The sequence below is a fragment of the Theropithecus gelada genome, chromosome 1 (genome assembly GCF_003255815.1).
Source record: "Theropithecus gelada isolate Dixy chromosome 1, Tgel_1.0, whole genome shotgun sequence".
In the NCBI taxonomy this organism is placed as follows: Eukaryota; Metazoa; Chordata; class Mammalia; order Primates; family Cercopithecidae; genus Theropithecus; species Theropithecus gelada.
Genome location: NC_037668.1, coordinates 158,933,617 through 158,960,924, shown reverse-complemented (window position 1 = coordinate 158,960,924; position 27,308 = coordinate 158,933,617). Strand labels below are relative to the sequence as shown.

At 49.0% G+C, this 27,308-nt stretch overlaps 1 protein-coding gene and 1 pseudogene across 2 annotated transcripts in view; one reads left to right on the top strand and one right to left on the bottom strand.

The window, feature by feature from the left end:
• The first annotated feature begins 4,815 nt into the window (after nucleotides 1-4,815).
• The window catches only part of MAPKAPK2 (mitogen-activated protein kinase-activated protein kinase 2), a 49,018-nt gene continuing 26,525 nt past the window's right edge, over nucleotides 4,816-27,308 (top strand). Inside the window, exon 1 of one of the 2 annotated variants that reach the window (XM_025392465.1) lies at nucleotides 4,816-5,422. In XM_025392465.1, the coding sequence (XP_025248250.1) occupies nucleotides 5,144-5,422 (279 nt within the window). In that variant the 5' untranslated portion in view covers nucleotides 4,816-5,143. The remainder of the gene's footprint in view (nucleotides 5,423-27,308) is intronic. The other variant, XM_025392456.1, reaches the window with a different exon arrangement.
• Nucleotides 15,015-15,834, bottom strand: LOC112629035 (annotated as a pseudogene).

Below are 27,308 nucleotides of genomic sequence, written 5' to 3'. Positions count from 1 at the left end.
TTCCTTTCTGTGAGGCAGCCATTAGCATCTTCAGAAAGAGCTAAGATAGAAGGGATGGTAGAGACCATCCTGACCAATATTTTGAGGTCATTTTCTGGGCCAGAAATTTTTGTGACTAATGAGTCTTATGTATATATATCTGTCACTTTTGCTTTGGGGGAATTTCTCATTTTATCACAGAAATACTAGCCTATGACATGAAGACTATTTCTTTCTGGCTCTGAGCCATTTTTCTTTCCAAGGGTGGGTTTTTAGTGGACACAGCTTCTTCTGTAAATCATGCTCCTTCTTGCAATATTTTGTTTGTGGTAGTAGCAGTGGATACAAAGGCTGCTTTATCTGTGTTCACGCGCAGACCCGCCAGCCTGTGGATGATCCTCTCTCATCAAGAGAGTGTTAGCTGAAAATTTCCAAGAAATCCACCTCCATAAATTTCCACCCTCTGTCACTCGTTCATAATGCCACGTCATAGTAAAACAGGAAACTTATACTCCCTGACAGTGTGAAGGCTGGGTGGGGGAATCTTGAAGAAAAAGATTGTCACAATGTATCCTATCATATAACCCAGTCATGCAAATTAACATAGACCTATACGCTGTAACAATTAGGCCAAGATGGAAGGAAATTGAGGTGGAAAATTTATGTTGCTCTAAAATGGAAAGAATAGCCCATACCTCTTCAAGCAATTCCTGCCCAGAAATAGCAGATACCGTATTTCTGACATTAAGAAGGATATGTGAGTGTATGTCTGCTCAGGATCTACAGTAAGGACCGTGAGCCTGGACTTTGGGTCAGAAAGACTTGGGTCCTGTCCTTTGCTAGTGGAATGACTCTGGAAAAGTTCTTTAATTTCTCTGGGACTCAGTTTTCTTGTTTAGACAACAGATAAGTGAGGATAACAGTACAGACCTCATAGGGCTGTATAAAAGTAGGATAAGGTTTGGCTGTGAGTGACAGAGAACCTAGACCATCAGTCACTTTAACAAGAAGGCCATTTATCGCTCTTTCGTATAAAAGTCTGGATAGGTGGTTCAGTGCTGATATGACGGATCTAGGCTCACCAGGATACAGACTCCTTCTGTCCTTTTGTTCTGTCTTCCTCAACCTGTAACCTCCACTTCACAATCCAAGATGGCTCCAGCTGTGAAATTTTTATTCCAGCCAGTAGGAAAGAAAAAAGAGAAGGAGAAGAAGGACCTACTTCTTTCCATAAACCACTTCCATTTACAAGTCATTGGTTATAACTTAATCTTATGAAGGTAACTGGCTGTAATGGAGGCTGGACAAGTGGGAAATGTAATTTTTATTCCAGGCAGTCTTGTGCTTAGCTAAATATGGGGGGCTCTTTACTGTCAAAGAGAGGAAAAAAAGGTATTAGCCCACCCAGCTAGCAATCTCGGCCACGGATTGTCATGAGATTTAAATGAGACAATGCAGGTAGAGGGATGAGCACAGTGTTGGGCACTCAGGAAGCACTCGACAAACACTGTCATCATCATCATCATCATCATCAGCAGCAGCAGCAGCATCATCATAAGAAGGTGAGGAATACTTTGAAACTATGACAAGGCATTTTCTTATTTTAACCTGGTCTTGCTGCTAAAGTCACCCTTGGCCACCTCCCTTTTAAGATGATTTGAGTTTCATCTTTTATGATACATTTGAACATGCCTTCATGAAATAAAACCATATAAAAAGGAAAGCAAGGGAAAGATGAATATAGGACTCAGGATGATGGGGTCTTGGGCCAGGGAAATGGAGGATTTGGGGGAGTGTGGGTGGAGGAATCATCTAGTTAGATGTACATAATTATTGAAGTTCTAGTTTTTATTTTGGGTAGTGGATTCACAGGTGCTTACTGCATTATTAAAAATAATTATTAACTAACAATAAAAGTGGAGCTGCATGGATCAATGATCCAATGACGAGAGTGTGTCATGAATCAAGGATTATAATTAATCCATTTCTATGTACCTGAGGTCCTTAAATTGTCTTTGTGTGTGCTATATTGTATGGCATATGTGTTTGCATATTAATAGTAGACAAAAATAGGACTTTCTATTTGCATATACTTTCAAGTTTTGAAGTGCTTTTACACATCCATAAAAACTGTTTATTAAGTAGTTCATTACAGATAGCTGAGAGCCTGGTGTTACACAAATAGGACTTTGGACTGCTTCCTGTGGGTATTTTATTTTATCCTTGCACAAGCCCTACAAAGTAGGCAAGGCAGATGTTATTGTCACTATTTTATAGATGAGAAGGAAGGAACTGAGGGAGCAAGGGGCTCTCATGAGGTTACATATCGAGACAGTATCAGAATGGAACTTAAGACTCAGGATCTCTTGTCCAGTGCTTCTGCATTTAGCACATCTCACTCCTCAATTATTCATCCACTAGGCGTTTATTCTATTACATGGCATGCTGTGCTTATGTGTTGTGTTCATATATGTGTGTGTTTTCTGGTGCTGTGTGCATAGTTCATATAATCTCTATCCACTATGTATGTACCCTCAGAGTCCCTGTGTGCCCCCTAGGCCTATTTGGCTCTTGCAACTTTGGGAGGACTCTCAGGTGGGAATTCAGTTGTCCTGTTATTCCTAGGTCATAGGGCTTCACCATCTCCCCAGAGCTCCAGCTTGGTAGGAAAGCGGCTTTGATATCAGGAATAGATCTGTAGGCCGTGGGCACAGAGCAGAGGAGCAAGCCAACAATGTCCAGATAATGGTGATATTTAATATTTAATGATAATTTATAGTTTATGCTTTAGGATGTGTTCTCATAATTACTATTTCATTTTATTCTCTCTCAGCCCTGAAAGTAGATTTTATTGTTTTTCTCTATTCTTTTTCAGATACTGAGAGATGTTACATGTCTTGTTCAAGGTAACCCAGCTGGAGGACAGCCTTGGCTTCAGCTCATTTGTCTCTAGATCCTGTCATCTTACCGCTGTGCCTTGTTGCCTCTGAAAAGGCAGAAAGAAGTTACTCTCTTTCTAGCTTTGTGGAGAAAAACAGGTGATACCTCAACACCAAGCCATAGAGAGCCTCCAGTGACTCTGCAAAGAGAAAAAAGACCAACTCAGATTCCAGAGCAGCCCCAGACCAGAGCCTGAGCAGTTGGAGCCTTCCACCTTCCCACCTCTGTGTTCCTCTTGTCCTTGGGCATCTCCTGTGTGTGCTTCCGGGAGATGACAGCAGTGCTATAGAAGTGTTGGAGTGAAGATGTTTTCCCATCCCCTTGGCCTTAGGTAGTGTCTTTGTCTTTGAAGAGTCAAGGGAATCCGGGGAGCTGTCTAACCATATCTATCCTGTAGACTCGGGAGGAAGCTGCTAGCTGCTACAGACAGAAGAGAATCCCTGTGCTTTGGGCTCCTAGGAAGGTGTCTGCCATCCTCTCTGTGCCACTGGTATCTGTCTTCTTCCCCACCAGATTAACACCATCCACCGCTGCAGGGCTCAGCATGGCACCTTGTACATGGCGCTAAGCAGATGCTGCTTGAGAAGAGCAAATGTTCGTGTCCGGGAAACCATGTCTCTCCTTGGTCCACAGAGCCCTGCCTGCCCCAAGAAAGGACAGCGTTGGGAGGGTAAGTCCCGCCCCTCACTCCTCCCCCTCATTCCTGCCTCCACAAGCATCTTCTGGGAAAGGCGAATGAGGGAAGAGACATTGGCACTTGTGCCTTACCTGCCTAAGTTCTATCCCCAAGGGCCCCTTCCGGAGGTGCTGTCTTCTTTCTGGAGTTTTGGGGGACCTCTCAGGGAGAATGTGTGGCCATAGGTCAAGCCTCATTCTCTAACTGGCCTCACCAAGACTTAAGCTGAGGTTTTGTGTTCACCTGTCTGGGTCGCCTGCCATTTCTCAACTGTTCTGTCAGTCAGAGGTGGGAGGAGGTCAGCAGGGATGCACTTGGTCATCTCGAACCCCATTAGAATGTGTGTGGAGGCCTCCTGGCAGCTTCTATGCAGGGTCCAGCTACCCTGGGCTTTTCCTGAGATACACGGGCTAACCCACTTCTTACGGATTAATTTTTCCACATCGGAAATCAGAAGCCATTCCCCAGGGCCTCCCCTTCAGTTTCATTATCTCCTCTGACTCTGCCCACAACCTTTGAAAAACTCTCACTGTTCTTCCCACGGAGAGAGAGGTGCAAGGCTTGCTCAGCCTCACGCAGCCAATCCGTGGCAAAGGATGGCGGGAATTCAGGCGGCCCAAATCTCAACCCATCCTCTTGCCACCCTGTATCCTTTTTAGTTTATTTACATGAAAACATGTTCAAAGGTATAATTAGTAAAGTGCTCCTGACGCAATAATACGTCTTTACTGAAAAACAATAAATTAATGAGAAAAGAGATGCAAAAAACCTCAGAGGAAAATGTTGAAGTTAGGGAAATATTTAATACGCCCGCCTTTGGCTCACACCTTTTCCTGGGACGATTCCAGCTCCCCCGCGAGGTCTCATCTAGCTGGACACCTACGAGCCATCCCTCTCCTTGGAAATACCCCCTTCTCCCAATTTCGCTGACGCTGAGAGGCCCAGACAATTGGAGAGGAGTGGATTTTCCATCTGAATTAAGCAGCTCCTTTGACACGCCTCCCCTCTCCCTTTGCATGGCCTTGGTTAAGAACTAGGATTTCCTCGTCCTCGCTCCCTGTCGCCCAGGCAGCAGCCCCCAGACTACTCCGCGATCCTCCCAGCTCCCGGCACCGTGCGTCCTCCCCTTTAAGGACCGCCCCTCCCCCACACCACGCCTCCCCAGGCCACGCCCCCCGCCCCTCCCCTTTAAGGACCGGCCCCGGACGCAGACGAGGCTGTGACGCGGCCGCCGGCCCGGGGCTGGGTACATTGTCGCGCGGCCGCTTCCCCCCGGCCGGGCCCCCGCCGCCCCGCGGTCCCCAGAGCGCCAGGCCCCCGGGGGGAGGGAGGGAGGGAGGGCGCCGGGCCGGTGGGCGCCAGCGGCGAGCGGCGGGACCCACGGAGCCCCGCGACCCGCCGAGCCTGGAGCCGGGCCGGGTCGGGGAAGCCGGCTCCAGCTCGGAGCGAACTTCGCAGCCGGTCGGGGGGCGGCGGGGAGGGGGCCCGGAGCCGGAGGAGGGGGCGGCCGCGGGCACCCTCGCCCGTATCCCCGAGCCCCCGGGCACTATGCTGTCCAACTCCCAGGGCCAGAGCCCGCCGGTGCCCTTCCCCGCCCCGGCCCCGCCGCCGCAGCCCCCCGCCCCTGCCCCGCCGCACCCCCCGGCGCAGCCGCCGCCGCCGCCCCCGCAGCAGTTCCCGCAGTTCCATGTCAAGTCCGGCCTTCAGATCAAGAAGAACGCCATCATCGATGACTACAAGGTCACCAGCCAGGTCCTGGGGCTGGGCATCAACGGGAAAGTTTTGCAGATCTTCAACAAGAGGACCCAGGAGAAATTCGCCCTCAAAGTAGGTCTGGGGCCCGGGGAGGGGAGGCGGGGCCGGCCCCGGGCCCTGGAGCTCCCCAGCGTCGGGTTCCCGTCCCGGCCTGGGTCGCGGCGCTGGCGGAGGGGTGGCCGCGGCGGGGCGGGGCGGCCGGGCCGGGGGTGCCGAGTGCGGGGCGGGCGGCGGGTCCCAGCGCCCTCGCCACCCTGACCGCTTCCGGCCGCTCCCGGGCGGGAGCCCTGGAACCCGCTCCGGGGACTCAGGGGACCCTGCCATTTTGGGGTTTGAGCGGAATCCAGCCGAGTCGGAACGGTTGGCCTCGGGACTTCTGCTAATTTCACTCCATCTCAAGGAAGTGATTTTGGGGGGGTGGTTCACCGTCCTCTCCTCCCTCCTTTTTCTCTCTCTGCGGGCACAAAAGGCCCATTACTCATTGAGCCGGTTGGTCGGTTGGTTTGGAGAAGTCGGATCGCAGAGGTTTATTTAGCCTCGCTCCTTATTTGGGAGCCGGAATGTGTGATTTCACTTCCCCGAGCCTCGCGAGGGCATCCGGGCCGCCTTGGGGCGCGCCAGCCAGGAGGTGTGCAGAGGCAGGGTCCTGGGCGTCCCCCGGCTGCGGGGGCGGGATTGTTTGGATCCCGGAGCTGGCCCCGTCCCACCCCCGCGCGGGGCGGCTCCGGGGAGAGGCCGGCGGTGTCCGCGGCCCGGCTGATGATTGTGAACTGAGTCTGTAACCCGCGGCCGGACCCGTGCTGATTCCGCCTCCCGGAGAGGGCCACTTGCTGTCCTGGACTCGCGCGGTGATGGGCAGTCTGAGGAAACATTATCCTTGAGCCGGGGAAGCCCATCCCTTTTCTTTCTTTAAGGGGTGTGGTGGTGGGGAGAATAAGGATTCAAGTGAGAAAATCGACTTCAGAAGTTAAACAGAATGGAGTGGGAGGTCTCTGGAGATGGGTGGGTCCCCAGTGAAGTGTGAGCCGGTCTTGCAGGGACACCAACAAGGTTTTCCTCTCACAGGGGTTTCAGGTCAAACCAATCTCTAAAGGTGACATTTCAGGTTTGTTTCCCCTGGGGTGTCTCAATGATTGGAGGAGGAGAAAAATACTTCCTGTGTTGTATTTTTCTCTTCCCCATCAGCCCCCATAGCGAGCTGTATTTCAGTTATCAAATACAAAACTCAGAAATGAGGTATGGGTGGAACTATTGGAATATACAATCAGATGTTTTGAAAAACACCAGTACTTCGAAGTTGTACAGAGCAAGCATGTTCCATTTCTAGATTTTGAGGCCTCTAGAATTATTTTCCTGCTGCTCTCATACCCAACCCTGTCAGAGTTCTGTGGTTTCTGCTGTAAGTTCTTGTTGTGGGATCTCGGTTGTTGTTTAATGTTGGCTGTTGGAGAGGGAATAAGTATCTTCAACACTTCAATATTTGTGCCTTAGACTTCTCTTTCCCTACTCATAACTGAAGGGAAAGGAGGAGGAGAAATTGTTTGGATTGACCATTCACCCAACTCCATGACCTTGGGGACTGGAGTTGGGTGAATACACTCTGACCACAGTTAACCTGTATCATTGAGGAAGTGACAGACGGTCTTTACAGGAGCGTTTGCTGTCCCCTCTGAGACACCATCTGCCTTCACCCATTAGTAGTTTGGGAACACTGGCTGTTCATTTTCTTGGATATTTGGAATATTATGTAAAGACTTCAGAACAAAAGCTCCCAGCTTCTGCTCTGTATTCTGTGTAATAGACACATGCACAAAATCATCCTGTAAAATGCTTTTGAGTGGCAATTCAGATTTCTCTTGTAACTAATGGGATAGAGGTTTAGATATTTTTCTACTTTGAATAGTTTTGGAAGGAAAAATCCAGCAGTGTGTTAAATAACACTTATAGTTTATCCCTCTCAGGTTAGAAGTGGGTGAAGAGTGAAGTCAGTCTGTTTTGACAGGCAGCCTGCTCCCAGATCTTTTAAGTTGACTCAACTGTTAAATTGTGGATTTCCCACACACATCTTTGTGTTAAAACGTAATAATAGAGGAATAAAGGAGAGACAAGGCATTTGGAGTCTGACAGCAGTGTTAACAGCACTTCCATATCCAAATATTGGCTGAGACATAATTACAGCTGTGGGGGGAATCTGGTTCAAAGAACCCTGTTCCAGAGACACACACCAAAGAGATTTCTAGATCTTGAATTTTGATTAACCTCAGATGCTGAGTAGTGAAATGGTTTTCAAAACCAGAAGTCTCATGATTATAAAGCAGGAGAGGAAGATGGAGTGGGGCAGGAGGGATTACCCCCTTGGGAAGGTGCCTGAGAAAAGGGGAGGAGACCTCTATTCTGCAGTGTGCAGAGGCCAATGCTGGGGGCTAGGGCAGAGCTGGAGGGCAGCAGCCCAGCCTCTGCTGGGGTTCAGAAGTCTGCTATGTTGCAGCTCTGAGAGTTGATGGCAGCTGGCAGGTGCTTAGATGCTCTTCTCCTTGCCTATAGTCTGGTGACCTCTTAGCCCTGTTAAGTGAAATCAGCGTTTGAAAAACAGTCCCAGCTCACCCTGCTGCTTCTCTCCCTCCACCTCAGAGAGCTCCCATTTAAATGCTTTTGGTGGGTGCTTTGACCTTACCTCACCATCTCTCCTGGCTGCTTTTGCTAAGTTCTGAGTCATGCTTCCAGTCAGAGTTGCAAGGGACTTGAGAGGTCATTTTGTCCAGCCCCCTCCTTTTGCAGAAGAGAAAACCAAGGCCTAGAGTGAGGGAGTGACTTGCTCAATGTACCATAGCCATTCACTTGGCAGAGGCAGGATTGGAACCCAGGTTGCCTGACTCCCAATCTCAGGCTTCTTGCCACTTACTTCCTAACTGAGCCACAGGCTCAGGGACATGGCCAGCTGCTGCTCCAGGGTGCCTCCAGCCTGAGGAGCTGTTCTGTCACCTCAGGCCCTGACTGACAGGAGGGGAGGTCAGCGAAGGGGGATGGGTGGGTATTTGCCCCCCCACGCCCCCACCCTCGAGCACAGTCCCCAAAGTTGGAGGGGAACTTCAACAGTAGCTCTATGCATTTTTTTAACCACTCCCTCCCCTTTTTAAGAGAGTATTTGATAGACACCTCACTTATTGTTTTTTGTACAAGAACATGGGAATTCTATTATTTCTTTGATAAGGACACCTAGTCTCAACCCACTTGTGTATTAATTAGTTGTATTCCCCAGGAGGGTTCCTCAGCTGCTTGCTACTTCACTGTGTCATGGTGACCCTTAGGTGTTAGCTCAACAAGTTTAATTAAAGACCGTATCGTTGTTCTTCTTTGCCGTGCAACTCTGATTAGGTGAGGTATGTTGCTGCTTTATAGAATGTTGTCGTAACTTATCTCTGTGTATCTTTCCATTGCGTGGATTAGAGAAAACAAGGTCCTGTAGTTTCTTTTTCTTTCCTTTCTCCAGCAGTCCTCTTTCCCTACGTCGTCGTGGAAGTGCCACTGCGATGTGGCTTCCTTTGTTCTGGTGAAGGGGAGATGATTAGAGCCTCTCATGATTGTTCTGGATGCTGTTGGAGGGAAATGCCAGAGCTCCCACATCCTCACAGTACAGGCACCATCTCCTTTCCAGCACACCTCATACTGTGTACCTGTGGAGGGCAAGACAGGTAGTGTGGCTAGGTGAGAGGCAGTGTCCCAAACTGGAGTTTGCTGGAGGAGTAACAAGGTTAGGAAAATTTCATTGACCAAGCTGCCTCTTTTATATGCAGTATGGTTACAGATAGGTAACAGTTTGCTGCGTATCTGTCATAAGCTTAGTTGCATGGAGGACACACATGTAAAAACTGGCCTGTAAAATTTTGAGTCAAGAAACCTATTTAGAGAAGGTGAAATTAACACATGTAGGCTAGGGCTGCACTGTCCAATTTCGTAGCCACTGCCCTCACATGACTAATTAAATTAAAATTAATTAACATGAATGGATTAAACTAAATTAAATTTGAAAAATCAGTTGCTAGCCACACTTCAAGTGTTCAGTAAACATGTAGCTAATGGCTATTGAATTGAACAGTGCAGAAGAACATTTTCATACTTGCAGAAAGTTCTCCTAGACTTTGCTGGTCTGGGAGCTAAATCATGTGGCTGGGATAGAGGAGCTTTGAAAGAGGGGAATCTGTGGTGACTCTGGGAGCTAAGGGAGGCTCCAGCTGGGGTCAGTGGGACATGGCTGTGCCTCTGAGGAGTAAGCAAGTCTGTGAGAGGTGTGGTGATGTTGGCCTGGCTAGAACTGAGGAGAGGAACAGGAGGTCAGAGTGGTTAGGGGTTGGTGGCTCGAAATTGAAGCTAACTCATCTTGTGTCAAAGCAGGCTTTAAAGTTTTTGAGGGGCATGAAGGTGTCAAAAAGGTTAGGGATCACTGAGGTTGGGCTTGCAGAATTGTGAGGGAAGGGTCAGGTTTCTGGTTTCAGAGATCCTGTCCTTCCTGGCCCTAGCCCTGGACCCTGGCTCCTGCAGCAGGGCTCTTGGTATCTGCTGAGGCAGGTTCGAAGCCGGGTTGGCTCATTGTCCTTTTTCACTTGTGAGTTCTGGGCTTTGACTGAGCTTGGAGACCATCTCCAGCTAAGATATGGGATCAGTGGCTGAGAGGAAGGGAGAGAAAAGCAGTCCCTGGGCCTTAGGGCCAAATATTGGTGGGTGTCTAGGAAACAAAAGAACCCCTTTGTGGGAGGAGGAAGGTGTTGGGACCTGTGACGTTTCTACTACTTAGGACCTGAGGGATTGGGCCATCCACAGTTGATGATTTTTCTTATGAAGCAGGTACAAGGGATTGGGAGGAGGGCCTGGAAGAGTCCAGCCTCAGAATTGCTGGAGGCAAACTTAATCCTTGGGCTAGGGGAGGGGCCAAAGCTCCCGTTACCCAGAGCCCAGGAGTGTGCTGAGTGGGTGCCAAGAGGAATGTCAGCCAAGATGGGGAAGAGCAGGGCATAGTCATCTGCATCTGAGCCATTGCCCAGTTCCCAAGCAGCCTTGCTGTGCTTTGAGCCGGGGTTCTTCCTGGTGGCGTGATGTCTGTGGTGCAGGATTCACTCTATTCTCCTACCTTTCCTCTACTTCAGGCCCTGCCAAAGGTCATGTGAGGTCTCTTTTCCCCCTCTTTCCCCTGCACTGTATCTTTCCAGATGGTTCTGCGTCCTGGAGGGAGGTGGATGGGCAGAGAAGAGTTGTTCTTTGCAGGGACTGCAGCTTTTCTTGGTAATGGTTTGAGGCCCAGTGGCAAAGCGACCCACACTTCATAGTAACTTAGAACCCACACTCCCTCGCCATCTTTCTTGATTCCTTGCACATCACTGAGGAAGAAGCTGGGCCAGTGCAGAAAGGTTCAGTGGCATGTCCAAGGTCTTACATGGTGTTGGCATCCGAGCCACATCTTGAGACCTGGTTCCTTGGGACCTGCTCTTGGTCTGGGCTCCTTTGGTTTTTGGTTGCTAGAAGACTGCAGACCTGGTGGAGCAAAACTGAGCTCCACTAACGCATCAGCTAGGATCTTTCCACATAGGTCACCTTGTAAAAGGGGGCACTGGTGAAGAGAAACGGCCGTGCTACTGGACAGTGTGATCATGTATGGCAGTTATAGAACCCAAATCAGATTGCTGTGTACCTTTTCTAGTTTTTAGGAAAATACTGATATTTTGTATTTTAAGATATATATAGATACAGATATGTAGAGATGAGCTTGTTACCATGGGTTATGTGCTAGATAAGAAAGCAAAAATAAGTACATACATAAATAGAAAGGTTCTAGTGTTTGTATGCTGCTAACAAGTTACATGACCTTGAACAGGTCGGCTAAACTTGCCAGGGCTCATTGCATAGAGGGTCGGCTCGAGCAGCTTCTTGAACACTGGCAGGGTGAGGCAGTAGAAGGTGGTGCTGCAGGCCAGAGGCGGAGGGCAGGCAGGATAGCTTGCTGACTTGCTCCGGGTCTGACCATCAGCAGTATTTGGGTCAGCATAGATGCCCTTTCGTAGGCTTAATGCCGGGCTCCAGGGCAGCCTGTGTTCAGTTAATGAGTAATCGTCACTGACCAGCTGCTCCTTCTCTTGTATGAAGACTTAGAAAGTGTTCTAACTGGTGACTCGGCAGAGAGGATAGACTACATAATTTAGCAGGGTGTGCATCTTCTCTTTCCTTAAAATCAGAAGAATCATGGTGTAGTGGTGGTGCAAAGTAGAGATGAGGAACTCTATTCCCTACTTGAGATTCCTTTCTCATTTCAAGTCATGGGGCATTCGAAGGCCACTGTGATTGCTGGTGCAGGCTGTGCCCTGTGCACAGGGATCTGGTTGAGGAACTAAGGGAGGACTGAAGTCTAGCCACTGTCCCCTTTCTCGACTTTGTCTTTGTGTGTGGCTGGGTTCTTTCAAAGGAGTGCCTTTTTCTAATTCACCAAAGGTATAGTTATGGATTAGGGGTGGTTCTGAGTTTAGAGTTGGGGACTGATTCCCAGAGCTGATGAGGAAATTAGGATTTATATTCAGGTGACCCTCAGCCCCTGAGACAGGCCTGAGTAAGAAGAGATATCAGGAATCCAAGGAAGCAGGAAGAAAAGGGGTTGCCTGGTGATGTCTGTTCTCTTTCCTCCTCTTCCTGCCCATGCAAGGCTAGAGCAGCTGTTTCAGCCCTGGAGGTTCGGACTGTGGGGTCCTCTGTGCTGGGTCATCAGGTTTGGTGGGAGGAGGAAGAAAACCACAGTAGAAGGAGACATAAAGTTGGGCTGGGCCTCTGGCAGTGAAAGGTTCTTGGGGTCTTTATTCTCTGATCAGTAAACACCTCTGTGTGCCAGAATGAGCTGGGACAGGGTGCCAAGGTCAGCCCATATTTGTATCTGGTGTTCTCCTCCAAGACTAGCCAAGCGGTGTGCTCATTCTGCTGGGAACCTGAGCCCTCCAAAAGGGTCATATGAAAGGGCATCTTATTCTTGAGGGACATTTCCAAGCTTCTCTGTGGCCACTGTCCATCCTGGACTCATCTGAGAGGTGAAGGGTGGTGGCCAGAGGCGGAAGCCAGTGGCCACCCGATGGAAGCCTTTTCTGTTTCAGAGCATATGAGGGAGCTGAGGGAGCTGTACAGTTGATGCCTTCTCTCTGGCTCATCTCCATGAAGATTCTTTTGAACCAGAAGCAAAGGTGAAATCTCTCCAAGGGGAGGGGCTGAATAGGAGATCTACTGACTGTCCCCTTGCCGCCTCCTCCCCCTTCGTCCTCCTGCGGGGCTCCTTATCCTCTTGCTTGTCTACAGGGAGATGATTGAGTTGATCGTTTGCTGCCATTTTAATGATCCATATTGTTAGGGGGCTCTCAGCACACACCAGACCTTAGTAGCCTGGCCTCCTGCCCAGGGCCCAGAACTGTTACTCAGCCCCTCTGCCCAATAGCTAAAAATAAACCTGCCACTGCTGCAGTCTCCCCTCACAGCCAGGCCCTGTTAGCTGTCCCAGTGCTTCCTGCCACACTGCTGACCTGTTTCTCTCACTTGTTGCTGATGTTCTCCCTGCTTACCCCTTTCTCTTCTAGCCTGAGCTTGGTAGGTGATTTGGGGCTAACTCTTCTGAGTGCTGGGAGATGCGCTATGGTTTTTATGTCTCCAGGTACCTGGAATTTGTGTGTATGAAAGCTCTGTGAAGCTGTCCTGCTTATTTCCCAGTAGGGAAAGGGTTAGACAAAAAGGAGAGTGACCAAGCTCATCAGAGTGGATCAGACCTTCTACTGTGCTCGCCTCCAGACCTGGCTTCCTCCAGTTTTACCTCCAAGCAGGCTTCTCTGCCAGAGTTACCTAGGGATGCTAGGACAGCCCCATGTGGGCATAGTCTGCCCCAGGCCTTCACCCTGACTGCCCTGTCACTGAGCATGCTACCTACCATGTACTCCTGCCCTGTTGCTACGTTATATTCTCCACCCGCATTGTGAGGCTTGGGGCTACCACATTCAAAAGTGTGACGTCATCTTGTCAGCTTCCAAGAATAACTGGGCCCTGGCTCTCAGTACCTCCTTCCTGAGTCAGGCCATGGCACCTCTGGCCCTCCCAGCTCAGCCACATGCAGAATATCACCAAGTGCATGGGTTTCTTCTACCTCTTGACTGCAGTATTGATGTGTGTCCATGGAGGTGTGGCCTCTTCCTCTGCTCCCCAGAGATCCTGGAGACTTGTGGAGCAAGATGAGGAAAGGAGCTCAGGTAGCTAGAATATCTGCTTAGCTGAGAGATACTGGGCAGAGTGTGACATTGGCATTCTGTTCTTCAGTGTGGCGTTACTATTCTTTATGTTTTTTTTCTAATCCCTAGACAGGTGTTGATACTAATTGTGACCTAGGAGGGCTCTATGTCTGCTTTCGGGAATTACGGTTTATTTGGGGGAAGGGGTGTATGGTGGAGAGTGATGGTAATGGCAGCCAAGACATAGGACTTGAGGAACCCTCTGCCTTCAGCTAGAGTTACATCCTCTGACCATGTGTCCATGGCCTCCTTCTCCCACCTCTCCCCGGGGCCTCATTTCCTCTGCAAGGAAAGATTAATCTGCCAGGGCCCATTGGCCTGTGCCGGGGAAGAGTTGGTTATAGTTGCTAAGTGTTTATTTTTAACTCTGACAGAAGGAGCCCCTGTCCTCAGAATAGCCATATCCTCTGTCTTTCCCTATCCCAACTGCCTTCCTTGGCTTCTGTGATTCCTAGAAGAAGGTTAGTAGGATTCTAAAGGCCAGGCTTACACAGGAGCTGGAGAAGGGCAGCCTCTCTGAGTGAGGAGTCTGCAGGTTGCTCATCATGCTTGGCTTCTGCAGAGCTCAAAGGGTCCTGCGGGGAGAGTCCTGGACACTAAAGGCCATGTGTCTGGAACTTGGAGCATCCTAGGAATGCAAGTGGCTTGATGAGGAGGCTGCATGTGCCCTGCAGCTCAGAGCAGCCTGGCTGCACAGCTGAGCTGGACAGCCCAGCGAGGGGTCATCCCATGCCTTCTCCATCTTTACAGGCACCCAGATCTCTGGCAGATGGGGAGGCCACAGGGAGAAAATGAGCATACATAGTAACCTGCCTTGGAAATGCTTACGCTTGCAGACATGCCAAGTGCTGTCATTCCCTCTGACTGCCAGGCTCACGAGCATCATATCCTCATGTCCTTTCTAGCAGAGCCCACCTGGGACTCTTAGTGACTTCATACCCTTTGTGTTCTCTTCCCCTGATGTGCTCTAGGGACCTGTGCTCACAGAGAGGAGGAGGAAGGGTGGCAGTGCCCCCTCTCCTGGGTCTCAAACTCTGCTAACTTTATGCATTTGATTTGGCTACCTGGGCTTGGATGCTTTAAAAGAAAATAAAATTAGGTTTGAGATGTAACCAGAGAGGGAAGGAATAGAGAGTAGTAGGGGGTGGGATGGGCGGTTGAAACATGTGGCTAACTCTGAGAACCCTCAGATATGGAAGGAAGGTCTTGCCCCCATGATTCTTTGGTGTGCAGTGGGGGATTAGTTTGCCTGGAGGCCAGCACTGATCATGTAGCTTCCCAGCTTAAGCCCTTCAGTGGGTCTCTTTGCCTGCAGAATACATGAGATATCCAAATCCTTCCCAGATCTGGCCCCAATCTGTTTTTTTTTTTTTTTTTTTGGAACACGTGCTTTTTTTTTCTCCCGGGCTTAAGTGGCTTATATATGTTGTTTCTTTAACAGAACTGTGCTTTCCACCCCCACACCTTAGCATCTATCCATCTGCGTCTTCTCTGTACCATGCCCGTCCCCCGTCCTGTCTATATCTACCTATTCCACCCTGCACAGATGCTGCTTTTCCAGAACCTTTCACACCACAAGCGGGTCTTCCTATTCTTCTCCATCAAACTTGGTGATACACTCTTACCTTTTATTTCTCTGTTTAAGTGCATTTCTCCATGTGCAAGGCATCTCTCTCTCTCTCTCTCTTTAACAGGAAGGCAGTTTGTTAATGGAAAGTATTTGAGGAGTCCTGTGCACAGGCAGTGACCACGGCAACCCCCTTTCCTGTGGGTGCTGTCAGAGGGGTTGGGGGTGACGTCCTCAATCTGTCCGATCTTGATAACCGGGTGGGCAAGAGCCCTGAGGGCCACCTGGGCCCCAGGTCCAGGGGTCTTGGTTCTACTTCCTCCTATGGCTTGGAGTTTGATGTGTAGGGCAGTGGTACCCAGTTCTGGGCCACATCCCGGGCAGCCAACAGAGCAGCATGTGGTGAGGATTCATCTCAGCCTGCCTTCACCTTCATCCCACCAGTCGCACGGCAGATGATTTCTTTGCCAGAAAGATCAGTGACATGGACAAAAGTGTCATTGAAGGATGCAAAGATATGGCAGACACCAAATACATTCTCTCCTTCAGCTACCTGAGCTCTGAGGCTGATGACCTTTCTTCTTTTCCTTCCCCTTTCAAGGTGCCATTTCTGCATGTTGTTTCCAGACTCCGCACAGGAACTCAAGGCACCTCTTTAGATATCGGATCGGATTGTAAATTCCTTGAAAACCCACATCTTCATTATTTTTGTATGCTTTTATTTTCATGTAGTGACTGTATGTCCTCATTGAAAAACAGGCCAGGCATGGTGGCTCACACCTGTAATCTCAGTGCTTTGGGAGGACAAGTGGGAGGATCTTTTGAACTCAGGAGTTCGATATCAGCCTGGGCAACATAGCAAGACCCCATCTCTACAAAAAATTAAAAAAATTAGCCAGCTGTGGTGGCACATACCCATAGTCTCAGCTACTTAGGAGGCTGAGGTGGGAGGATCACTTGAGCCCAGGAAGTCATGGTTACAGTGAGCTATGATCATGTCAGTGCACTCTAGCCTGGGTGACAGAGCGAGACCCTGTCTCTGAAAAAAGAATCCTAGAGTATTTTGGCACTGTGCATTATACACATTATACTTAGCTGCTGAATAAAGGTGTGATAACTGAGTAATAGTGGATGCCACAGATATTAAATGTAATGTACTAGAGGTAATCCTCAGAGTCAGGGGCGGTGGCAGCCCCAGAAGTGGGATAGTACTGGGCTGTGCTCTGTGGGACTGAGCTGGGGTAGAGTGATGATCTCTGACAATGTCTGTTTTTATTTTTCCTGCTGCTGAAAAGCTGCTCTTAGACAGTCTTCTGAGCATTTCTTCCCTCTACCCACTTGGATCTTCTGACTCAAGCAGGCACCTTCTATTTCTGCTTACAGAGTTCTCATTCTTACAAGGACCCTGACCACAGTTTCTCATTGATACCTCTCCTTCTTCTCCCTGTTCCAGGGCCCCTCCTATTCCTGTTCAGTCATGGAGATGACCCTTTTGCCCTTTGGAGAACTTTAACTGAGGGAGGGACAGATGTGGAGCTTGCCAACTTTCCTACAGCTCCTGGCATTTTCTAGTTAGCTACAGACATGGCATAGACACACAGATGCAGTCCATGGTGTTCTATCTGCTGGTCCTGCTCCTGTGTGTTGCAAGACGGACCAGTGTTAAACACTGTATTAGTCAATTTTGTGTTGCACTAAAGGAGTATCTGAGACTGGGCAATTTATAGAGAAAAGAGGTTTATTTCTCACAGTTCTGCAGGCTGTACAAGAATCATGGCACCAGCATCTGCTTCTGGTCAGGACCTCATGAAGCTTTTGCTCATGGGGGAAGTTTAAGGGGGAGCAGGCATGTCACATGTTGAGAAGAGGGAGCATGGGGGTGGGGGCGGCCCTCGACTCTTTTTAACAACCAGATCTTGTATGAACTCAGAGTGAGAACTCATTGCTACAAGGGAGGACACCAAGCCATTCATGAGGGATCTGCCCCCAAGACCCAAACATCTCCCACCAGGCCCCACCTCCAACACTGGGGATCATACTTCAACATGAGATTTGGAGGGGCCAAATATCCAAACTATATCAAGTACCCAGTTGCCGGGACTGAGGTCAGAGGTTTGAATCTCAAGGGGCTTCTTAACTCCATGCCACAACAGATTTGCACAGGAAAGAGAACCTGACACTAGACTGGAATCTGAGAGACCTGGCTACTAACTCTACCTATGTGGCCCCAAGCAAGTCCTAGGACCTGTCTGGGCCTCACTCAGTCTCCTCATTGTAAATGAACAGGACCAGACTTGACCTTGAAGGACTCTTGCACCGAAGGCCTTTCATCACTGTTGTTGCATCTGCCCTGCTGGGAAAATAACCTAATGCTGGGAAACAAGTGGTCAGCCTGGGTCCCAGGGAGCCTTCGGGACTAAGAGCCATCATGTCTGTCCTCAGTTTCTGCAGGACAGTGTTACTTCACCTTTCTCCTGGCTACAGTGTTTTTATTCATTCAGACAATGTTTATAAATGTTTATTCTTCTCCATGCCTGCCTCCTGTCTTTCCTGCTGACTGGCCATCAGGAGGCCCAGATGGCAGGATTAGCTTGGAATGGCAGAACAATCAAGGGTCATCCTCTTGGGTTTAGACCCCTTTAATACCTCTGCTTATGAGATGAGAAGAATTTAGAACATTGATTCCTTCTAGCAGCTTAGACTAGGACCCCTGCCTTTCTAAGCAGGATTTGCCTGTGGGTGCCTTCTATACCCTTGAGATCCAAAGCAACTTACTACTCAAGAAAATTAATTGGCAATGCCAAGAGTGACTTGTACAGCTTCCCTAAGGATAGCTCAAAACAGCAGATAGACTTTGATACAATATAACAATTTTCTATTATTCAGATCACTGTAGGAAACTTAGCAACTCTGTGAAGGTTTCCTAGATTAATAACAAGTCTTTATTGAGCAGATACTGTATATCAGGCATTGTGTTAGGTGTTTTACTTACATTCTTGTTAATCCTTAAAATAATCCTTTTAGTGCAAAGTGAAAGTCCCTGTTTTACAGAAGAAACATGTTCAAACATATACAGAATAATTCATTAGCAGTTATTTATTGAGCACCTACTAAGTGCTAAGCATTATCTTGGGCTCTGGATATACATCAATATATAAAACAGACAAAAAAGCTATCTGGGGGGTGGGAAGGGGGACCAGGTAGAGGAATAGCAAATGCAAAGGCAAAAGCCTGAGGCTTATTAATGAGTGTGTCTAGCTCTAAAACCTAGGCTCCCTCCAGCTCACAGTATTGCCTCTCTAATGGTCCTTTGTGACTCCATTATAACTGGGTACTTAGATGACCTAGCAATTTAAGTTTATCATCCAATATTTATGGGATACTTACTTTGTGCGCATTGCTACGATGATATGAATAAGTTGTAGGCCCTGCCTTGGGAAACATACAGTTTAGAGGAATGAACACCCGTGTGTATAAAATGAATGAAAGAAGACTTCCTCTCAAAATCCAGGTTGTACCATTTCTTGCATGTTGTCATTTGACCCTTGTAGGCGCCAGGTGGTGTGGTTCCTCATTTTGTATCTGAAGGAAGAGGTTCAGGGAGTGGGTGGGGGTTAAGTGTCTGGGTACCAGGGTGGCCAATGAAGGATGCAGAGACACACAATGGGCTCTTCAAGGTGGGAGGGAGTAGAGGGTGGGATCACTGCCTGGCATGGGCAGAGGATACTTCATGGACACATACCTGTGACACACCCAGGGGAGGGTGCAGATGAAAATACGTCCAGTGGGATGGTTTCTAAGGAGAAGTGTGAGGAACTGCACTGGGGCTCCCATATTTTGGCTAAGGAGGGAGAGATGCTGCCTCTCCAGGAATCTGGTAATAGGCAATGCTTGAGATTGGTGTGAACCGAACCGTCACATAGAGCCGGGAGAAGTCACGAAGGAGGCATGAAAAAGAAATGGCTGGGCTGAAGCTGTGGCACAACCTTTTTTATCCTCCTTTGGGCCCTCATATGGCTTCTCTTCTGCTCTGAAGAATCTCATCCTTCTTGAGTTTAGCCTTCTAGGTGAAGGAGTGGGCAGACTGTATGCAGGGAGACGGGGAGGCTGTGTTTGTGCCCTGCAGCTCAGGAGCTGGGAGAACAGAGGTCAGGGCTTCGGTTAGTGCAGATGGGAAAGTGAAGCAATGGGTCGGGTCTGTTCATTCCTGAGCATGTCCTGTGACAAAGGAAGTTGCAACATGTCTGTCTTTCTCTCTCTCTCTCTTTCTTTTCTTCTTTCTTTTTTCCATTTCCCTCCCTCCCTCCCTTCCTTCCCTTTCTCCTTCCTTCCTTTCTTTCTTTTCTCTGTCTCTTTTCTTCTCTTTCTTTCTTCTTCTTCCTTTTTTTTTTTTTAAATAAAGAGGCAGGTAAAACCATCTTCTAGGAAACGTCAGAAAAAGTATCTGGTCTGTGATGGGTGGTTCTTGCCCCTCCCCTTGCAGTGCTTTTCCTGTGTAGTTTTTCTTTTTTCCTTTCCCATCCACACCTTCCACTCTCCTTTCCTCTGAGAGATTGTGTCTCTGCAGCAGGCCAGCTGTGTCTCCAAAGGGAAGTAGTCAGTGCTTGGACTGAGGCAACCTTGAGAAAGAATCCTCTCCATTGTCCTCCAGGTGAGAGAGCTGTTGCACCAACTCACACCTGGAAGGTTGCTGGTGGTCTCTCCCTAGACAGAGAGCTGTTTAAATGTGACAGGTGGTTCCTGATTCCCACCTGGCATTTTTTTTTTTTCTTTTTTTGCTGCTGCACAGGTCTGTGTTGTGTCTCAGAAGGCTGAGGGAATACTTACTTCTCAACTCAGATAACCACTTTGTTGGTAGATTCAGTGTGTGTCTGTGTCAAGGCAGATGCTGGGAAAAAGGGCCCAGAATGTGTGTGGGAGGTAGAAATCAAGGCTAGAAGACCACACATGTTAATCTGGAGTACTTGGTCAGGTTTGATTTTGGCCTGTGTGCTATAGCTGGGCAAGAAGCCAGTTGTGTTTGGAAATGTACAGATGATCTATTTTCCTGATGAAACCTTTTGATATCTGGAATAAACTTAGCTCGCTTTCTCTCTTTCCCTCTTTTGAGATTCAGTTTCTCTCCCTTGGACTTCTATACCCCAGTAGAGCCAAAAGTTCCAGTACAAACCAGTTTTGAGACTCCAGCATTAGTCAACTAAGGGATGTTCTAGGTCATCCCAGAGAATGAGGTCTGCTTGCTCCGGGGAAGCTAGGAAATGGCACCAGGTGTCAGGCCCTGCTGCCCAGGATGGGGTGACAGCTGCTGGTGTTAATTACGTTTCTGGGCAGAACAGGGTAAAGTCCTTGGGGGCGAGAGTTTTTGTTCAGGCACTGTGTTCCCTGTACCTGTTGCCTCTGGTACAGCTGCTGCAGAGCCACTCCTTTCCTGCTGTCTTCTTTGAATTTAATCTCCCTGTGATCAGGTGCATCTCTTCAGACTGGAGACAAGCTTAGAGGAGTGGTGGAGGAAGTGGGGCCAGAATTTACTTGTTTACTGGATCCCACTGAGAATACAGAAGCTCTCTTTCACGAGAAGCTATGCTGGCCTCTGTGGTAGCCACTGGCCATAAGTGGCTATTAAAATTAAGTATTAATAAAATTTAAAATTCAGTTCCTCAGTAGTGCCAGCCACATTTCAAGTGCTCAGTAGTTAGCTGGTGGCCATGGTTTTATGCAGCACAGATAGAGAACATTTTATCATCACAGAATATTCTCTTAGACAATGTGAGATTCTGAGATAATTTTTCTAATCCTGGTAAACACTTATCTGAGCTGGAAAGGGATTTGAGGAAGGGTGCAGGGAGAGGTTTTGAAGCCCAGGTGAGAGGTCAAGTAGAAGGTATTCATTTAGAAAAGGATCTTAAAAAGTATTTAGTTTGTAGGGCCAGGCACAGTGGCTCATGCCAATAATCCCAGCACTTTGTGAGGCTGAGGCGGGCAAATTGCTTGAGCCCAGGAGTTCGAGACCGGCCTAGGTAACATGGCGAAACTCTGTCTCTACAAAAAATACAAAAGTTAGCCGGGCGTGGTGGCATGCACATATAGTTCGATCTACTCAGGAGGCTGAGCTGGGAGGATCACTTGAGCCTGGGAGGTCAAGTCTGCAGAGAGCCATTATTGTACCACTGTACTCTAGCCTGGGTGACAGAATGAGACCCTGTCTCAAAAAAAAAAAAAAAAAAATAAAAAAAAAAGGAGTTCACCTTGTTGAGGACTACATCCTAACAGATGGTCACCTGGCCCAGAGGCTCCCAAACCAGGGTGATTGTTAGACTCACTTGTGGGTAGCATTTCAAGATTCAGATTCCTGGGCACCACTCTTTGTGTCTAATTGAGTCCAAGACTCTTCAGACAAGGTAACCTGGAATGTGCATTTTTAATGTGCTCCCCAAGTGATAATTATCTGGGTTTGGCAACCACCAACCTATCATACCTATGCTTAAATTCTTCCAATGGTGAGGAGCTTATCCCTTTTCGAGAAAACCTTACCATTAAAGAAAAATTTGCTGTTGTTAAAGTTCTATGTTTTTCAAATCTTGAGATTTGGTTCTTTGAGGTCGTGAAATCCTTTGGTACTCATTGCGTCTTCAGAGCCTTGCAGAACGCATCATCTTCATCTCCGCACTCAGTCTTCAGCAGGTATTTGAGGTCAGCTGTGGTGTGGTCCCTGCCACTCCAAGTCATGGCACGCGTCAGAATGCCTGATCTGCCAAGGGCTCTAAGGAGATGCAGAGATGCAACATCATTCCAGGATCCTTCCAATTGTCAGGCCTTGCTGAGACCCAGAGGAAAGGTCTGAATCTCAGTGGAGCCCTATAGGGACAGCCCAAGGGCCATCCAGCTGGTGAGGGCCATGTGTACCTCTGCCTCTCTGCATCCTGCTCTGTAGGGAAGAGTCCCTGTTTCTTTGCACGTTGGCACTTGTTAACACCGACCTGGTTTTCTTCAGAGGCATTGAGAGATTCAGCCATCCATTCCCGGTGATGACAGATGTCATTTCTGTTTAGAGATCTTCAGTAGCCTCCCTTCATCTCCAGTGTAAAATTCAAACTTTTAAACATGGCATTCAAGCAAGCTGGTTTGTCCTGCCTTCCACCCTCTCCCTTCCAGGAGAGCACTCCTTCCTGCTCTGCCATGCATTCGTTTGCTTGGAACTTACATTTGCATCTTCTCTTGGATCTTACATTTGCTCCTCTTAAGTTTTTTCTGTAAACTGTATTTATCTTTCAAGGCTCATAATAAATTTTACCCCCTTACTCCCCTGCCCAATTCCAGGCAGAACTGCCTCCCTCCTCTGCCCTAGTGATGGTTCATTCTGCCTGCATGACTGCTATGCACTCGAATTACAGCCCCCTGCCAGGCCCTCTCTGCTAGACCGAGCTCCTTGAGGATAAGAACTATGTCTTGCTTGATATCCCCAAGTGCAAGCAAGCACCGGTGCTGGAGCCCCTCTTTCCAGCACTGGTATTCTTACCCTCAGTGGCCCAGAGCTCATCAGCTCCAATGAGAAAAGTGCTACTTAGCAGCTGATAATTAACAGACAGGACGTGAGGTTTGGCTGCCTCAGAGGCAAAACTGGTATTTAAACAGTAAGGTTTTTAAAAATCAAGCATTAAAGTGTCAGCTTCAGAAGCAGTTACTTCCAAACATAATCCTGCCCAGTTAGAGAAGATAAATGGAATAATGAGTGGAACCAAAGATTTCTCTCTAGCCTTGAGAAGAGTCCAGGGGAAAGAGGCCTGGGTGGCATATTGGCAGGAGCTTGGAAAAGGGGCCTTCATGTTTCTGTTCTCTGGGGTGGGGCTGGAGCTGCTTGGAGAGCAGGTGGGAGGTGCTTCCCTAGAAAGGGCTGTCTGTTCTCTTCCATTCCCAGTTTCTATAGATTGGACTAATTTTGCCAAGTGACCAAGAAGAAAAATTGGGAGAGGGTAGGCATCAACCCTGACATTTATCCTAAGGTGATGCAGCACACACTTGTATTCAGCGATAGAGACTTTTCCGTAGTGCCTGGTAATATCTCATTGTATTTTCTTTTGATGCTCCTGGGGGCAGGAGGGGAGAGCTGACATCAGAGCCTCCTCCCTTCTAGATCACAACCAGAGCATGAGGAATTCCCCAGCCCCTTGAGGTACCCAGACACTAACCACAGTCTGCATCTGTGCTGAAGGCGTTGTAAGAAACATGCAGGCCAGGAACAGTCAGTGGCTTCAGAGCAGGGACAGCCTGCTAAAGAGGCAGAGGCTTCTTGTGCGGGCGGGGAGCTTGAGAGTGCTCTGCACCCCATCCTGGGGGAGGTGAGCATCTGCTTCGGGGTTCAGCTGCCTGCGGAAGTCGGTGGGAGACACCCTTTCAGGGTCTGCTTCATTATGAATGAAGCAAAAAACCTATCCCAGGAAATCACAGAGGCTGCTGGGTATATCCCAGGGTACACAGGCTGTATTTTTTCAACCCAAAGTTAGAGTCTGTCTGATAGTTTTTCTTGGGGTTGGGGAGGGGTCCTACTTTCAGATCCAAAAGAAAATCTGAGATATGTCATTCGAATGTGAACGCACTCGACTTTCTGGGAAATGTTGAAGATTTACTCCTGTCTGAGTGTCTCTCACTCATTGTTACCTGTCCATTCGTTACCTGGCCCACGGATGGAGGAGGTTGGATGGAGTCTCCCAGGGTCCCCTTCCTGGGCAAGCTTGGTGGGCCTTCCTGCTTTTCCTTTCAGGTTGTGGAATTGGTGGTGGTGGTGGCTCAGCTCACCCAGACTGTGTGTGATGGTTAAGGTGGTGACTTCTCACTGACTGCTGATGTGTATAGTACGTTGAAAGCAGTCACCCAACTTCCTTTATAGCCAGATGCAAAACAGTGCCTGAGGTCCAGGGTGGGGGAGGATTTGATAAGGGAATAAAACCAGCTGGCTCATCTGGGGGCTGATGTCTGTCTGTGGTGACACAGGCACAGATGATCTGCAGTCAAGATTGACTTGAGGGTGTGCATGGGTTCAGTCCCATTTGTGAAGTCTAATGGTCCTTCCGGAAGCTTCATCATCATTTGAACTGAGTAAGTGAAGATGAGTGCACCACAAGTGTGTGTGTGCACTTTTAATCTGTCCATTCATCTGTTCACTGCAGGCTTATTGAGGGAGAAACATGTAAGCAAGGTATTTCTTATGTACTCCAAGTGGTAGAAGAGCTATGTTCAGGGAACTGGGTGAACTTGGAAGAAGGAGCCGCCCTTTTCTCCAAGTGCTGCGCCAGTCCCGAGACACTCTGTGATCCTAAATTGGGGAACAGTCTGCAATGCACATTACTGAATTAAAGGCTCTGAGAAGTTCTACAGTGAAAGAATCTGTTTAACTTTGTTTAACCTAGTGCTTCTGCCATCTATATGACCCCTTTTTACTTAGCACTTATTAACATCCTACGGAATACTATTTGAGAAATGGCAACAGTCCCCTGTCCTCTGGGAGAACTGTTCAGTGATTCAGAGCAAAAGTCACCTGACTCTGGGTCAGCACAAGTTGGAGAGATTTGAAAAAGGTGTATGTATGTTTGCATGTGTATGTGTGGTGGGTTGGGGGGAGGGGTGTGGCAGAGGAGGGGCCCCGGCAGGTGGCTTCTATTGAAGTCAGCCCTGTCTGCCTCCCTGTTGGCTTTGTGCTTCTGGAGCAGCTTTTGTCCTGGCATGAAAATACTGAATAGCAGCTGCATCTGTCATGCCTGGGAAGCAGCAGTGTGCAGCATGGGGGTGCCTGAGCAGACACTCCTGCTGGAGGGCCAGGCTGCCGAGAGTGCCTGGGTATTGGACAAGGGAGAGCCTGGTGATTCTGAGGCAGCTGCTTGCTAATCCTGGAAGCGGAGGGGAACAAGATTTAGCTCCCTTATCTCTCTGCCTTCTCCTTTCCGATGGGGGCAGTTGTGTTGACCCTTGAGGGACAGCCAGGAAGAAGCAGGTGGGCTGGATGCTTTCTCCTCTGTCCACCAACCCAAGGGCATCTGGAGGGTGGACTAGGGTGGAAAGGCGATTAGCTCTCTGTTACCCAGGGGAGCTGAGACGAAGGCATTTTGGGTTAAATTCAAGGAGGAATTCAGAATTGTGAACTGGATTTATGGAGGTTTGTGGAGTTTGAAAATTCGAGAGCCCTGGCTGGCCTTGTGCTTGGAACGTTGGTCGGAGGTGGATATGAATGATGGGTCCTGCAGATGGCCAGCTCCCCGAGACATGCCTGGGGCCTTACTGGATTTTTCGCTTGGAACAAACCCAGGCCTAGGGAATTCCCGGAGCCTTTTGCAGGCCTCAGCACCCTTCTGGCGCAGCTTCGCTGTGAGGCAGTGGTTATTTCTCAGGAAATGGGCAACTGGGAGTAAATGGGAGTGTGGGGTGGGAATCAGCTACTCTTCCTGAAGATTATATGCTTCCAGTGTAATTAAGGCGGGGTCAGGATTTCCTATCTCTGTTTTATTTATTTATTTATTTATTTATTTATTTATTTATTTATTTATTTATTTGCTTAATCTTAAAAGGCTGCTTTTCCCCTCCGGGTCTTTCCACAGGGATGGGAGTTAGTCTGTTTCCAGAAGGAGCTAGGGGAGGTGTCCTTCGTCTCCCAGTCCTTCTGGCCCTCTCCCTGCCTTTCCCTGGCCACAGCCACGGAGACCCAGAGTCACTCAGAGCAAAGCCAGTCCCTCTCATCATTGCCCCTTTGTTAGTGGAGTAAGGGCAGATGCTGCTCCGCAGTTACCCCCACCACCCTGCAGGACGTCTGGGTGGGCTGGGCTTTGGTTTGGGAATCGGGAGTATTAGCTGCAGCTGCTAACTGGGCTTGTACTTGCAGACTCGCAGGCTCCAGGCTCTCTGAAGGGACCAGCAGCTCTGACCCCCGTGGGCTTGCTGTGGTCCCCAGGGAGCAAGCCCTTGCCAAGAACCTCTGAGCTCACCGAGGCGGGTGTGGGGTAAGGATGGAGAAGGCCTCGGGAGCAGGAGAAGTGTGCAGATGACTCCCTCCTTCCTCTCAGCTGGGGATGCATCACCGCTGCTGGGAAGACGTTCAGGCCACTTCTAGACAAATCGGTCATGATGGAAATTTTTTCTTGCCCCTGGGTGGGGCTTTACTTGTTCAGAAGAGGCTTCAGATGTGCTCTTTCTAGGTCCTGGCTTGAGTGCTGAGCATTTACCTGCAGCCCCTTGGGGCTAGAAGGCAGGGCAGTGTCTGAGCCCCTTTCCTACCCCTCGTTCATTCTCTCCCCTCACCTATCATTCCACCCATCAGCCCTGATCAGCTTGGCAGCCTTGTGGCTCCAGCTGGAGCTTAGTAGGCATGTAGTTGGAGGAAGGGATGGCACTGCAGCCTCACCCTTCTCTCTCCCACAGGTCTTATTCTTGTTGGGCCTCCACTTCCTGTCAGGGCCCTGCTTGCAGCTGTGGCACATCTGGACCTAGACGGAGTGTCCTGTTATCCTGCATAATGAGGATCCCAGATTTCCCCTAGGTGATGACTATAGTCATTCCAGGGTGGGAGCAGGACTTCTCCCACCCCCAGGCACTCCAGAGACTTCCTCTAGACCCCCACTTTTCAGTGGTGACCTCTAAGTGGTCTGTCCCCAACTCCACCTCCCCCCATGGAGAATGGTGGGAAGGAAGTTCTGCCAGAAGTTGTTTTTGGTTTGTGAGGCAATAGACTTTGCTTTGAGAAACATACATCTCTCCCTCTTCTTTAAGATGTGAAGCCAGAAGCACTAGACTCTAGTTTCCTTGGAAACCAGAGTGGCAAAGGCAGAGAAAAAAGGGGCTGGTTGTAGGCATTGAAATTGAGGAGAGTTCTCTGGGTCCCAGCGCTTTTCTGGGGAATCCACATGGTCTTCCCAGGTCCCCGGGTTGTAGCCCTCACTGTGTTAACGGGCTGTGTAACCTTGGTAAACACCTGCAACTCTCTGCACCTTAGTTTCCACCAAGATGCCTAAGGTGGGGAACATGTTGGCTTCACTCAGATTCTGTGCCCCAGAGACCTGCTGGGTTGTGTGTGTGGGGGTTTGGGGGTAGGGCAGGGGACTCCTGCTCACTG